The sequence below is a fragment of the Calliphora vicina genome, chromosome 3 (genome assembly GCF_958450345.1).
Source record: "Calliphora vicina chromosome 3, idCalVici1.1, whole genome shotgun sequence".
Classification (NCBI taxonomy): Eukaryota; Metazoa; Arthropoda; class Insecta; order Diptera; family Calliphoridae; genus Calliphora; species Calliphora vicina.
The window spans coordinates 51,612,353-51,626,858 of record NC_088782.1 but is presented as its reverse complement, the minus strand read 5'-3'; the positions used below and the strand labels follow the sequence as shown (position 1 = coordinate 51,626,858).

Here is a 14,506-nt window from a genome sequence, read left to right as displayed (position 1 = left end):
TAAAAGTACGTGTAGAATAATATTTTCTAAAAGTTAAGTAGAAGAAAACAAACTCTAACAACATTTAGGAAATAAATTTCAGCCATAGCTTAAGTTATTTTCTAGTTAAAGGCAACTGCTAAAAACAAAATATTTATGTACCAGCAAGGAATTAAACTACCAACTAAAGAAGAAGTAGTATTTCATTGCAATGTTTTAATGACTCAAGGTTTGGTTAAATGCGTTCATTGCATAATTTAAAATTGATTGGAATTGATGCGAATTCTAAACTTTAGCTTACGGTGTGAGAACTGAATTTGTTGAGAAACCATACAATTCTACTATTTCTTTTGTGGATTTCAGCTGCAGTAATGTGTTAACTAAAATCAATATTTAAACTTCACATACTATAGTTCCCATACAAATGTTGTGTTCAAGATAACTCTGACCATAAATAATAAAGGTCAATGAAAATTAACTATAATGCACCTAAATCAAATGCATTAATTATTCGAAAACATATTACTACGTCACGGAAGCAAAAAAAAACAATCAGTTTGAAAAAACTGTGTCATAACTTTAAATTTAGAAGAAAGCACTATCGAACAAACTCACAGATTTGTTAATGTTGAAATGAAAAGCTCTTGGGGAAAAAATATTGTTTTGCTCTCTTCGTCGACAAGCGCTTGATAAAGTTTAGCATGATGGTTTAATATACAAATTGAGTCAAAATATACTTGCAAATACATATAAGTTATTCAAATGTTATTATATACTTGATATACATATATATTGTTATACTTGATATAAAAAAGTCAAAACTTGTATGTCTTGAGTTACAAAATATTTATTTTGATAGATATCCCACTCTCATCCCACTAAGCGACCAAAAATATTTTAAAAAATTGACCATTTTGAAAAAAGTTTTTGATTTTGCAAAACAAAGGTAAAAAATTTTAAAGATTAATGAAAGAGCTTTCTAAACTAATTGGGACACATTTTGCTAAGAACAATAAGAACGCCTGGTTGCTCAAATGTAACTCAAAGAGTTCTTGACCAATCTGGTTGAAAAATTGTGTCTAAATTACTATCTTATAGGACTACCTTGGTGCAAATTTCATTCCGATCGGAAGACAGCGGTTTCAAGAGTTGGTTCATTTGACGTGAAATCCCCCATATATATTCTGTGCCCTTATAAATTTCGAAATCGATCTAGATTTGTCCGTCCGTCTGTTGTTGACACGATAGGGCCTTGAGTCAAGGTAAATATTCCTTGTTGATTAGAAATGTTTGGTATTGAAAATGTAGAAAATCGGTCAAATAGAACCAGAGTAATAGACTAAAATGTGAGACAACCTCCAAAAACGTTGACAATTTTCAAAAATGTTTTGCTATTTTATTTAAATACTAGCTAAATAAAACGAAATAACTGCAATTTTTATACCCTTCACCATGAGTGGCAAGTAGAGATGCCAAACGGGGAATCCCGTTCCCGAATATCCCGATGGTTTTCGGGATTTCTTAAATTCCGAAGTCCGGGATTTTTTAATTTTAAATCCCGGGATTTTCGTAATTTTCCAAATCCCGTTTTTCATAAATAAATAGGGGAAATTGTAATTTTTGTGTGCCTTTTTCATGCATTTTGACATTCTACATGCCCAAATATCACAAAGTGATATTCAGAAAAGTTGTTAAGCTCAACTACTGCTACAATATAGTTAATAAAGGAAAACGGTATTTTTGGTTTTCCTTGAGTGGGGCTCTAGAAAATCATTTCTTCACCTTTTTTGTAAGTTGTCTAACAAAACTCAATTTAAATCCTCTTAAAATGAAATAGATGTGATCTCAGATGAGGAGTTGGAACAAATTGAAAATATTTCGATTGCTAAAAGATAAGGTATTGTTTTGTATATTGGGCTGGGTCCATTTGTATGGACGATCGAAAACTAAAAAAACGTATAGCAGAAACGCAATCTACGGAAAATTCTAAGAAAGTTTCCTCAAGAAACCATAGGTCTAAAATCAAATCCTATCTTACATATTTCGTATTTTATCCAATAAAAAAACTATTAACAAAATACTGAAATATCATTGGATAAAAGATGAAATTCGCAAGATAGGACTTGCTTTTAGACTTATGGTTTCTTGGGGAGAATTTCTTAGAATATTCTGCTATACGATTTTTCGTGAGAAAAATCGACCCACCCTAATGTATTTGTTGTTATTTCTTCTTATATAATGTACTCATGCAAGTATTTTATGCTTTTTAGTGTCTAATATAAATTAATTGCTAAATAAAAAATTTTCTTCCAATTGTAAAGACATAATTATGTACGTTTCTTTCATATAATTTTCGGGATTTTAGATTTCCCGAAAATCCCGAAACCCTGGATCGGGATTTTGGGATTTTTACAAATCCCGAACCCCGGGATTTTCAAAAATCAGACCCGATTAGCATCTCTAGTGGCAAGGGTATATATAAGTTTGCCATTCCGTTTGTAATTTCTACATTTTTCATTTGCGACCCCACAAAGTATATATATATTCTAGATCGTTAAAGATAGTGAAATCTATATAGCCATATACGTCTGTCCGTCTGTATGTTGAAATCAACTTTCAGTAGCCCCCAAATAACTTACATACATGATTCATACATCAATATATCGAGAATTCTTCCGGCTCGGTTGTTTTTAAAATCGACAAAATCGATGCAGAAATGGCTGAGATTAAGGAAAAAACCGGGACAACCTCGATTTTTGGCCCATTTTTTTTATCTATATCTGGACTACTAAGTCATTAATATAGACAATATCTAATGATAGATACAGTGGTGGTCAAAACATATGCAACCAGCAACAGAATTTTACAAAAGTTGTTGAAACTAGTTTAAGATGTAAACAAAAATATTCATTTGCTTATAATATTTTTTAATTAATGCTTTAAAAATAAGAATATGAAATTTAATTCAGAATTTTTTGCATTGAAAAGAAAAAAAAAATTAAAAAACTACGTATGGGTTGATATTTCATTGGCCAAAACATATGCAACTAATTGCTTCTAAAACATTTCTGTCTATAAAACTTAATATTTCGTGGTAAATCTTATATTTTCAATGACGGCCTTACATCGGCAAGGCAGTGAAGCTATCAAATTGGCAATAAAATTTGCAGGAATAGCGTTCCAAGCATCTACCAATCCTTGAAACATAATATCTGAATTAGTGCAATTTTCGGGGTCGCTTCTTTGATTAACGTTTTCCCAAATGTTCTCAATGGGATTCAGATCTGGTAATTGTGGTGGCCATTCCATTACCGAAACTCTTTCCTGTGCTAACCACGATTTAACAACATGTGCAGAGTGCTTGGGGTCGTTATCGTGCTGAATAACTCATCGAAGAGGCTTATTATCCTCAGAATTTGGAAGCATTACTCTTTCCAAGATGTCTCTATAGATAGATCCATCCATTATTTCATTCATTTAGAGCGATGGGCCAACACCAGCAGCAGAAAAACTGACCCCATACCATTACGTTGCATCCGCCATGTTTCAGTGTCTTTTTGCAGTATCGTGCTTGCAACGATGTATATAAGGCTATAGTAAGTTGGACAATGGGTCAAAATATGGAAAATACTTTTTTACCCGAATTTTTGTTCATCAATGGGGAAAATACTTTTTAACCTGAATTTTCTTTTCATCAAAAACATTTTTTTGTCATAAATTCTTTTTTTAAAAAATTTTTTTTTTAAATTTAAAAAAACATTAAAATAAAAATTTTTAAAAAATATTTTCAAAAAAATTTAAAAAAAGAAAATTTTTAAATTATGTTTACCTAAAAATATATATTTTAAAGTATAATTTGGTGAAGGGTATACAAGATTCGGCACAGACGAATATCTGTTTTCTTTGTAATCAATGTATTTTTACATGTTGTACATTACTGCATTAAATCTCAATTTCTAAAAAAAAGTGGACTTAGAGCCTTTGCATGTTAAGCCAGTCCCCAATGTTGCAGGAATACCACTTAAACGATGTATATTCATGTTTGAGTACGGTTTACATTTCCATACCAGCGATTGAACATCAAAATAATGCAATTCATTCATTACAACTATTTTCTTTATATTCATTCCCACTGAGCCGATCCCGTCCAATTTCATCGTAAAAATATAAAAAATCGTAAAATATAAAAAATTGTTTCAGGCAAAGCTTAAAGATATTTGATAATATTTATTTATTTTGTATGTGAAGTTCTACGTCCACTAAAAATAACCTGCCCATTTTCAGACTGTTCCGATCCAGTTGATTTTTATTTAAACTCCGTGCAGGGATAAAAAATAAATGAATTAGAAGTTAGCTATTTAAAGATTATTATGCTCTTTAATTGGTCTTAACTTCTCTATGATAACAGTCACTTCTCTACGATGAAGTAAAATATGCAGTTTTTAATTCATGTGAAGTTTAAATACAATACAATTATAGTTCTCTAGATATTCGAAATTAAGTAATTACTTTAGTGCCACACCTATTAATCCAATCCCGATAATTTTCAGCAATTGATGCATATAAAGTTTGAAGACATTAAAAATTATATATTCGAAAATAACTATTTAGTTTGTATGATAAGTACCACATCCACTAATCTCAGTATAGTGATAAGAAATTGATTCATACAAATTTTAAATACTTTTACGATTATAGTTCTTTAGATATTCGAAATTCACAATTTACATTCTATGGATGTAAATACAATACCGAACATTTTCCTCCAAACTATGTGAAGTAATATTGGTGATATTGAGACAAAATTTTTATAGTTCTCCAGATATTTGGAAAGGGGGTGCACCTTCTGTTCCGATCAGTTCAATTTTGGGTTATACTTCATGCACTGATAAGAAATTGGTTCTTATAAAGTTTGATGACTGACACAAAATACTTTTGCAGGTAACGAAAATAAATAGTTAATATGTTTGGGTGGTGGCACACCCATTTAATTACTATTTACTTTATATGGGAAGTGCCACCACCACATGAATTTTCAAAATATAAAGTGGCCCATTTCAGTACTTTAGGCTCCTATAAATCACAAATAAACTGACATACATACATTTATTTTTTTATATATTTTTTATATTTTTATATATATGGATTATAATCACGTTAAATTACTATTTGTAAAATTAAATATCCATACAGAGAAAATACTAACTTGCAGAGCAAAGAAATAAAATTAACAAAAATTAAAAGAAATTTTTCTATTAATTTATTAATATTTTAATTAAGTAACATCAAATACATACAATTACAATTTACTTTTCTTCTCCGGCTGATTAACACCTTTCACACTATCATCAATAGTCCAGGTGTCCAGTATCAAAGGTCGATATCTCAATATAAATGGATTAATTATACCAGCCACTGCCTCAGCATCATTCAAATGCAAATGATGTGTACCATCGTATCTATGGTATTCAAAGTGGGAATTATTAGCTCTTAAAATATCAACAATTTCCTCATCAATGGGTTCCATTAAGCTCAACTTTTCCGATCTTATAATCATATAAGCTATATTTTTAACACGTTTAGCCATTTCCATAGCCAAACCATGATCCCCCGGCAGCTCTACACATTGTTTAACACGACCATCTCGAGAAAAATAGTATTTAGCAGGATACAATTGAGATTTTTCAATACTTCTGTTGAGGAGATATTTACAATTTTCCCTGTCCACCGACTGCAATGAGCCTATGTGCAACAGATCTTCCAATTGTTGATATGAATATGAGGGTGGCTCTTTTAAAGACATTTCCTCCATGCGTTCATTTTCGATCAACGATCTTTCAGTTAATATTTTAAATTTCTCTATTTGTCTATTAACTGAGAAATATTTGGATTTTATTATATCAATTTGTATTAACATATCCATCATATGGGGATAGAGGGCGGCATAGAAAAAACTAACAATTGCACCCATAGAATGACCCATTAGAGATACCTTGCGCCATTTATATTCCTTAGCAATTCTAACAATTATTTGAACATAATCGAGTACATGGTAAGTCATGCCCACAGGATATTTAGAGGATCTTCCATGGCCGGGTAAATCAATGCATAGTATACCAATGTGACGTGGTAGCAGGGGTATTAAACGATCCCATGTTCCGAGATTGTCTTGCCAGCCGTGAAGAGCTAGAATGGGACGTACTTTGCGGTTACCATACCAACGTCCAACAATATGACCCCAGGGTACCTCAATGGATATGTCTTCGAACTGTAAAATATAAATATTATTTTATAAATTAAAGCTGAATTTTCAGATGTTTGAAAAGTTAAAGAGCTGATATATGGATTAGAATAATATTATGAAATGAATTGAGTTTAGTCATATTTTGGGTATTTTTTTTATTTATTTATGCTACCAAATATTCAACATTTTCTCTTAAAATAATTATAATTATTTTAAAATATGAACAACAAAAAACATTAATTTGATTTAAATGTAACGAACACATAATAAATTCAATTTAATTTAAATTCAAAAAATCTCAGACGGTTTTCTCTTTTTCGGCAATTTATTCAGAATTTGGTAAACAAACCAGATACTCTCTTTTTTCTCAATTTTCTTAGTAATGTAGAAAACAATTTAAGAGTACAAAGGTTAAAAAAAGCTAGTCATGTCTAGATGTTAAGTTTAATTGTTCAAAGTTAATTTATAAATAATTGTTAGTAATAATTTGCTTAAATTTTTATTAATACTTACAACTAATGCTTGATTTGTTTCCATTGTACAAGTTTCACACTTAAATTATTTATGTTTAATTTATAAAATACATTTTTTTTCAAACAACTTCCCAAAAATATACAAAAAATTTTTATCTATTTAAAAGCGTCTACCATCAGCAACTAACGCTGACTAATCTAAACACCCCAAAAGTAACGCCATCAGCGGCAGTGTTGTCAATGGGCTGTGCTTGAGAGCAGACTGTTTAGGTGATTATTTATTTATTCACAAAGCTTCTAAACTATGTGAAACATTACTAAAAAGAGCTTATGTTGTCATCACTGTAACAAATTTGAAAATTTTAGCGGCTTATACTTAAAATTTGAGTTGTTTATTTTAAACAGGTACTGTTATTTTGGAAGTTTAATAAAAAAACAAGCACAAGAAAATATCGGAGAACAACGTCAAGCATACCATTGTGTTAGTTTTGAACTAGACTTTTATAAAATTGTATGGCCTTTTTATATCCTTCAACATGAGCGGCAATTTCTACATTTTTCATTTGCGACCCCACAAAGTATATATATTGTGAATCGTTATAGATAGTGTAGTCGATATTGCCATGAGAGATGTCCATCTGACCGTCTGTGTAAATAACTTATTATAACTTACATGATTCATACGTAAATATATCCGCTATAGACCCGGTTAGATTGGTGTTTGAAATCGAGAAAATCGGCCCACAAATGGCTGAGATATAAGGAAAAAACCAGGACATTCTCGAATTTTTACCTATTTTTGATCTATGTATATCTGGATTACTAAGGCATTAATTATAGGCAATATAGATATCCAATAATAAATATTTCAAAGATCTTTGCAACGGCATATATAAGGCCACAGTAGTCGGACCTACAATGGGTTCAAAATCGGGAAAAATATTTTTTAACCCGATTATTTTTTTCACCAAAAATATTTTTTTTTTCGTAAATTTTTTCACTAATAAAATAAAAAAAAATAATTTCGAAAAACTTAATTTTTTTTTACAAAAAATAAAAAAATTTAATAAAATTGTTTTCACTAATAAATTAAAATAAAAAAAAATTTTTAAATTTTTAATTTAAAGTATAATTTGGTAAATTAGCATGGGTGGCAAGGGTATATATAAGTTTGTCATTTCGTTTGTAATTTCTACATTTTTCATTTGAGACCCTAGAAAGTATATATTTTGGATCGTTATAGATACCGAAGTCGATATAGTCATGTCCGTCTGACGTCTGTTTGTTGAAATCAACTATCAGTAGCCCCAAATTACTTACATGATTCATACGTCAAAATATCTGCTCGGTTACTATTTAAAATCGAGACAATCGGCCGACAAATGGCTGAGGATAACCTCGATTTTTTACCTATTTTAGATCTATATCTGGATTACTAAGTCATTAATATACACAATATGGATATCCAATAATAGATATTTCAAAGACCTTAGCAACGGAATATATAAGTCGAACCTGCAATGGGTCAAAATCAAAATAGTATAATAAGAAATTTGTTCTTCAGTGGCTACGGAAACTTGCCCTGATTGTACACTCTGTACCCGCTACACAAGTAAGTGTTGGAAAGGTTGTTTTCAGCATTACGAATGATGCTTTGAGATTTTCCGTACAATTTATCTGAAGAGAATTTGGTGGCAATTATGGTTGTAAAACTTAATTCCTATAATTTTTGATTTTTAATTTGAATCTGACAAAATCCAAACTAATTAGAAGTAATACTGTAATACGGAGATTTTTGGTTTATAGACTTGAAGTTAATAAAAAATTGTATGTTTGCTTTTAAAAATAAAAATCAGAAAATAACTCCTATTTGCTAACTTTTATGATAAAACTCATAACTGCTACAGTCCCTAATTTTTACAAATATCATCTAAAATGAATACCCATTTCATGAGAATTTAGTTCTGGAAGCCTATTTTCTAATAATTATATTTCAGATTACTTCATCATTAATAAAAACAAGTAAGAGAGCTATATTCGGCTGTGCCGAATCTTATATACCCTTCACCAAATTATACTTTAAAATAAAAATTTTAAATATTTTTAGGTAAACAAAATTAAATTTTTTTTCCAGTTGTTTTTTAAATTTTTTTTTTTAATTTTAAAAAAATTTTTTTCTTTTTAATATGAAAAAAAAAATTCGGGTTAAAAAATATTTTTTTCCGATTTTTCAAAAATAGGTCAAAAATCGAGGTTGTCCTGGTTTTTTCCTTATATCTCAGCCATTTGTGGACCGATTTTCTCGATTTTAAATAGCAACCGAGCCGGAAGAATTTGATGTATCATTCGTGTATGTAAGTTATTTGGGGGCTTCAGAAAGTTGATTTCAACACACAGACGGACATGGCTATATCGACTCCGCTATCTATAACGATTCAGAATATATATATACTTTGTGGGGTCGCAAATGAAAAATGTAGAAATTACAAACGGAATGACAAACTTATATATACCCTTGCCACTCATGGTGAAGGGTATAAAAAGCATTGACATGTCCGTCTGTATGTTAAAATCAACTTTCCGTAGCCCACAAAAAACTTACATAAATGATTCATACATCAATATATCGGGAATTCTCCCGTCTCGGTTACTAACTAAAATCGAGACAATATTCAAACAAATTGCTGACATACTATGTATAAGGAAAAAACTATAAAAACCTCGATTTTTGACCTTCTTTTGATCTACATATATCTGGATTACTAAGTCATTAATATAGTAAATATAGTCAATATCGATATCCAATAATATATAGGACCTACAATAGGTCAAAATCGGGAAAAATAATTTTTTCACCGATTTTTTTTTTATAAAAATTATTTTTGTCTTTAAATTTGTTTCACTAATAAATTTATAAAAATTTGAAAAAATTTAATAAAAATGAAAAAAAACTATTTTGAAAAATTTAGTTCACCTAAAAATATTATTATTTGTTTTAAGTATAATTTTGTGAAGGGTATATGAGTTGGTACAGCCGATTATAGCTCTCTTACCTGTTTTTTAACATTTATTTTTGGAAATTTTTGTACTTAGACCGAAAACTTGAAACTTTGAATCCATGGTAGGCGTTCATATTGTTGAGGTTACGATGATTTTCGTCAAACAACCCGAATGTGAACAAAAGAGCGTAAAAATACACACAATTCATTCAGTTTCTTGTGGATATTTTACTTTTTACCCAAAAGAGCACACAAATTAAATGCCTCTTTTTGCGTACCACTGCTTTAAATAAATGACGGAGCATCGAAAAACAAAAAAGTGCAAAATGAGAGCTTACCTAGTGTACAACGATAACAAAATAACACATTCCCAAAAATTATGTTAGCTTTCAAACAATAATTTAATTTGGCAACCCGCGGGTACAAATACAAATTAATTTTTTGTATATTTTTAATTAACAAAAACCGCGTAATACCGAAGGCCTCACAATGTAAATATTTGTTGGAGTAAACATCATCATATAATACATAACTAAATAACTTTTCCGATTTCTCCTATGTAAAATAAATTTTTTAAATAAAAAAATAATTAAAATATATGTTATTTAGTGAAGAACAACATTTTAACCAGTGTTTAAAAAACTAGACTACAAGTAGCAGTAGCAACGAAAAAACACAAGTAGTCTAGTTAAAAAATTAATAAAAACTCGGAGTCAATAATTACTACTACTACTGCTACCTTCACATTTTGGTAGCAGTAGTTGTAGTAGTACTAATAAAAGAAAAATTTAAAAGTAGCAGAGTAATTTATTTTCTATTGCTACCTTAAAAAAGAAAAAGTTTTGATATAGCAGTCATTAGTTTTTTATTAATTCTGCTACTTTTTAAATTTAGTAGTAATAGAAGTAGCAGTTGAGGTAGTAGAAGAAGTAGTAGTTATGTAGCAGTTGAAGTAGCAGCTAAGTAGCAGTTGAGGTAGCAATAAAATAAGTTAAAAATTTGTTAGTTATCGTAGCTTTTTAAACACTGATTTTAACATTGTTAAACTTTATTGTTTTATTGAATATTTTTCTGTTAACATCACTGTTTAGATAAAACACGAGAGAGTTTTATGTAGACAGTTGCAAATACAATGAAGGCCTCCAACTGCATGTTCAATACAGAAATATATCAAATAATTTCGTTTTATAAAAAACAAAAATTTTTTTAAGAAAAATAGTTTGTTAAAAAATATTAAATTTATAATATGATGCATTAATTTGTATAATTCTTATTCATTAGAATAATTACAATTTAATTTTAAAAAGTTGTAAAAAAAATAGTATTTTTTAGTTACACACCTAAATGTTATCGCATGACGCAACCATTGTGGCTAGCGCATACACACAATTTGATAACAAGAGAAACAAACTAATTATTATGAAAGAAAGAGAGTCCATAAAACAAGAAATACCCACTGATAAGAGAGTGTCATAAATTAGTACACAATTCTCTTAAAAATTAAAACATTTCTTTATATTTCAACAAACGTTCAAAGGTTGTTTGCTCTTTAACAAACAAACACATGCACTAAGAAAAAAAAATTAAAAAAAAAAATAATTATTTTGAATACATTAATTAAACAGAAAAAAATCATATATTTTATAATAAACATTATAAGTAGTATTTTTATAATTTGCTTTGAATAATATCATATTTTGAACTTATATCATTCGTTTCAGTTTCTGGCCTTATTCTCAAAATAAATGGTAAGATTTTGGCCGCTACCTCAGTTGGATTGTTCAGGTGGGCATGATGGGTACCTTCTGCTTCATTAAACTCCATTGTTGGTAGAATTTTGCAAACAGTTTCCATCATATCATTTTCGATATAATCCGAATTTTTATATTTTATCACCAAATAGTTGATATTTTTCAAACGTTTAGCCATAGCTTGAATCAACTCTAGAGACGAGTTGAACTCATGATAATATTTTATACGGCCATCACGTGAAAAATAATATTTTCCAGGACACAGTTGAGATGCATTAATACTGCGATTTAATAAATATTTGCAATTTTCCTTGTTTATTGATTTGTTGGAACCTAAATATAGTTTATCCTCTAATTGCTCATAGCTGAATAAGGGAGGTTCTGTGTATTTTAAGTCCTCTAAACGTTGATTTTCAATTAAAAGTTTGTCTGTGCTCATTATTAGTTTTCTTAGTCTATAATCCGGTGTTCTGATAGGTGTCATTATAATGTCTAATTGTATTAACATATCGACTGTTTGAGGATAAAGAGCGGCATATATAAAACCCACAATGCCACCCAAAGAATGGCCTAATAAAGATACTTTTTTCCATTTATATTCCTTTATAACGCGTATAATTGTGTCTACGTAGTCAATCATATGATAGGTTATGCCATTGGGGTATCTGGAGGATCTGCCGTGACCAGGAAAATCAATACATAATATTCCTATATGCTGTGGCAGTAAGGGTATAAGACGATCCCAGGTTCCTAAATTATCTTGCCAGCCATGTAAAGCCAATATGGGACGAACTTTGCGATTGCCATACCAACGTCCAGCTATGTAACCCCAGGGGACATTAATATGTATATCTTCATGCTGGAAAATTAAAAATATAAAAACATAAACAATTTTAAATTTAATTTTCTATGTTCTTTGGAATTATTAGATTCAATATATAAACTCGAGCCTGAATAATTTATTCCTATAATTACAATAATAAATTTCGAACAAATCATAATATTAATATACATAATTCGTAAAACTATAAACAGTATTATTTGATTATAGTTTTACGAATTTCAAAATTTTAGAATTTTTCTCAGTGTACTGCACTTGTCTTATTATTATGCTCAATTATACTTGCTACAATAATAATCCAAAGAACTATTTCGTCATTTAATTACTCACACTCATTATTATTTTAATAAATAATCAGTTTTTAATTATTTACAAGAACTTTTGTTTGTTTTTATTAAATTTTGTAAATGTTTTTTTAATTAGTTATTTCACATTTTATAAACAAATATATAAATACACTTTCGCCTTGCAAGTTTCTTAGAAATATACTAAACAGATTGCATATTGCATGATTAAAACTTTTAATTTAAAAGTCAATATTTTTAAAAGCTATTGGTATTCTCTTAACTAAAATTCATCTATCTTAAACAGAGAGGCAAAATTAAATTATAAACCGGTACAGAATCTTAACCAGAAAAGTACATTTTTGATTTTAAAAGTACCTACAAATTTTAGTAGCAAGTATTGAAGTACGCAGCAAAAACTTTCATTAGACAATAATGATTTAAAATATTAATAACTGGTATTTGGGTCTACTTAAATTTTAAGTCTTAAAATAACATTTTATCTCATTTTTTTAATAAGAAAATATCATTGGAGGCATTTACTTATTATAACTCTTTAAGTCACTAAAACTATTGGCAAACAAGTAAGAGCGCTATATTCGGCTGTGTCGAATCTTATATACCCTTCGCCAAATTATACTTCAAAATACAAATTTTAAATATTTTTAGGTAAATAAAATTTATTTTTTTCCAAAGTTGTTTTTTTCATTTTATGGAAAATTTTTAATTTTTTTTTAAATTTTAAAAAAAATTTTTGTTTTTAATTTTTGTTGAAAAAAAAATTCGGGTTAAAAAATAGTTTTTCCGATTTTGACCCATTGTTGGTCCATCTTACTGTGGTCTATATATATCATTAGATATCCATATTGTCTATATTAATGACTTAGTAATCCAGATATACATAGGTCAAAAATAGGTAAAAAATCGAGGTTGTCCTGGTTTTTTCCTCATATCTCAGCCATTTGTGGACCGATTTTGCTGATAGGAAAACTTAATAGGAAACTTCTCGAAAGCATGTCCGACAGAATTATTGAAGATTTGGATCCCGTAGATATCTGGGGTCTTCAGAAAATTTATTTCAACAGACAGACGGACATGGATTAATCGAAACCACTATCTATAAGGATCCAGAATATATATACTTTATAGGTTCGGAAAATTATATTGTGGAAATTACAAACGGATTGACAAACTTATATACATATACCCTTCCCACGAAGGTGATGGGTATAATAATGAGTTTTATATTTAAATGCACATTTTATTTGATGTTTCGTGTTTCGAGACGCTCATCAAGGTGAAAGGGCAGATATTTGTAAATTAAAATGTGCAACCTAAATGTTATCTGATTTTGCTGATGCGAAAATCACTCTTCGTTGCAAACTTTGCATATGTTGCAAATGCTATACTTTGTTGTTGTGTTATTGAAAAATATATCACTTATCCTAGATTTGCTACATAAGTTTTATAGGGGTGTTGGCAAAGAACAGTGATTTCCGTCTTAAATATGGACCAGATGGGTTTTAGATGACAAAGAACAATTTTGGGCTTTGTGATCATTTTATACAATTTTTTTTTTGTTGAACAAGTTCTGCTCTTTTTCAGTGTCAGACATTTTCAATCAAGAGATAATATTTGTGTGACATTTCGGTTTTCTATATCAGTAATGCGCAGCCCATACCACAATTGTGGAAAATAAAATCACACGTATTCTTATGCTCTTACATTTTAGTAGTCGTTGTCTACTCAACGAGACAATTAGGAATACGCATGAGTACTGGTGTATGACTTTTTCTTTATTTTTTCAGTTTTTGTATTTGTGTGTTTGTAGGTGCACTGAATAAAATAAAGAATTGTATGTGTTGGTGAGAGTAAGTGTATTGGTGAGAGGATCTATTTTTGCGAACCTCTGATTTAGGTTTAATTTGTTTAGTA

The 14,506-nt window shown here is 29.4% G+C and overlaps 2 protein-coding genes across 2 annotated transcripts; both read right to left on the bottom strand.

Moving 5' to 3' along the window:
• Positions 1-5,276: 5,276 nt before the first annotated feature.
• LOC135954265 (probable serine hydrolase) lies at positions 5,277-6,889 on the bottom strand. The gene is made up of 2 exons (XM_065504345.1): positions 6,737-6,889; positions 5,277-6,247 (listed from the first exon to the last, which is right to left on the bottom strand). The coding sequence occupies exons 1-2, from the start codon at positions 6,758-6,760 to the stop codon at positions 5,279-5,281; spliced, it is 993 nt and encodes a 330-aa protein (XP_065360417.1). The 5' UTR covers positions 6,761-6,889; the 3' UTR covers positions 5,277-5,278.
• Positions 6,890-11,310: 4,421 nt separating this feature from the next.
• LOC135955211 (serine hydrolase-like protein) lies at positions 11,311-12,752 on the bottom strand. Its single transcript, XM_065505536.1, has 2 exons — positions 12,618-12,752; positions 11,311-12,305 (listed from the first exon to the last, which is right to left on the bottom strand). Exons 1-2 carry the CDS (start codon positions 12,621-12,623, stop codon positions 11,364-11,366), a joined length of 948 nt encoding a protein of 315 aa, XP_065361608.1. The 5' UTR covers positions 12,624-12,752; the 3' UTR covers positions 11,311-11,363.
• Between the last annotated feature and the right edge of the window lie 1,754 nt (positions 12,753-14,506).

Coding starts and splice junctions, on each gene's coding strand:
- LOC135954265 (XM_065504345.1), bottom strand. CDS start 6,760: ATGGAAACAAATCAAGCATTAGTT. Junction 6,248..6,736: donor AAACAAATCAAGCATTAGTT/GTAAGTATTAAT, acceptor TATATTTTACAG/TTCGAAGACATATCCATTGA.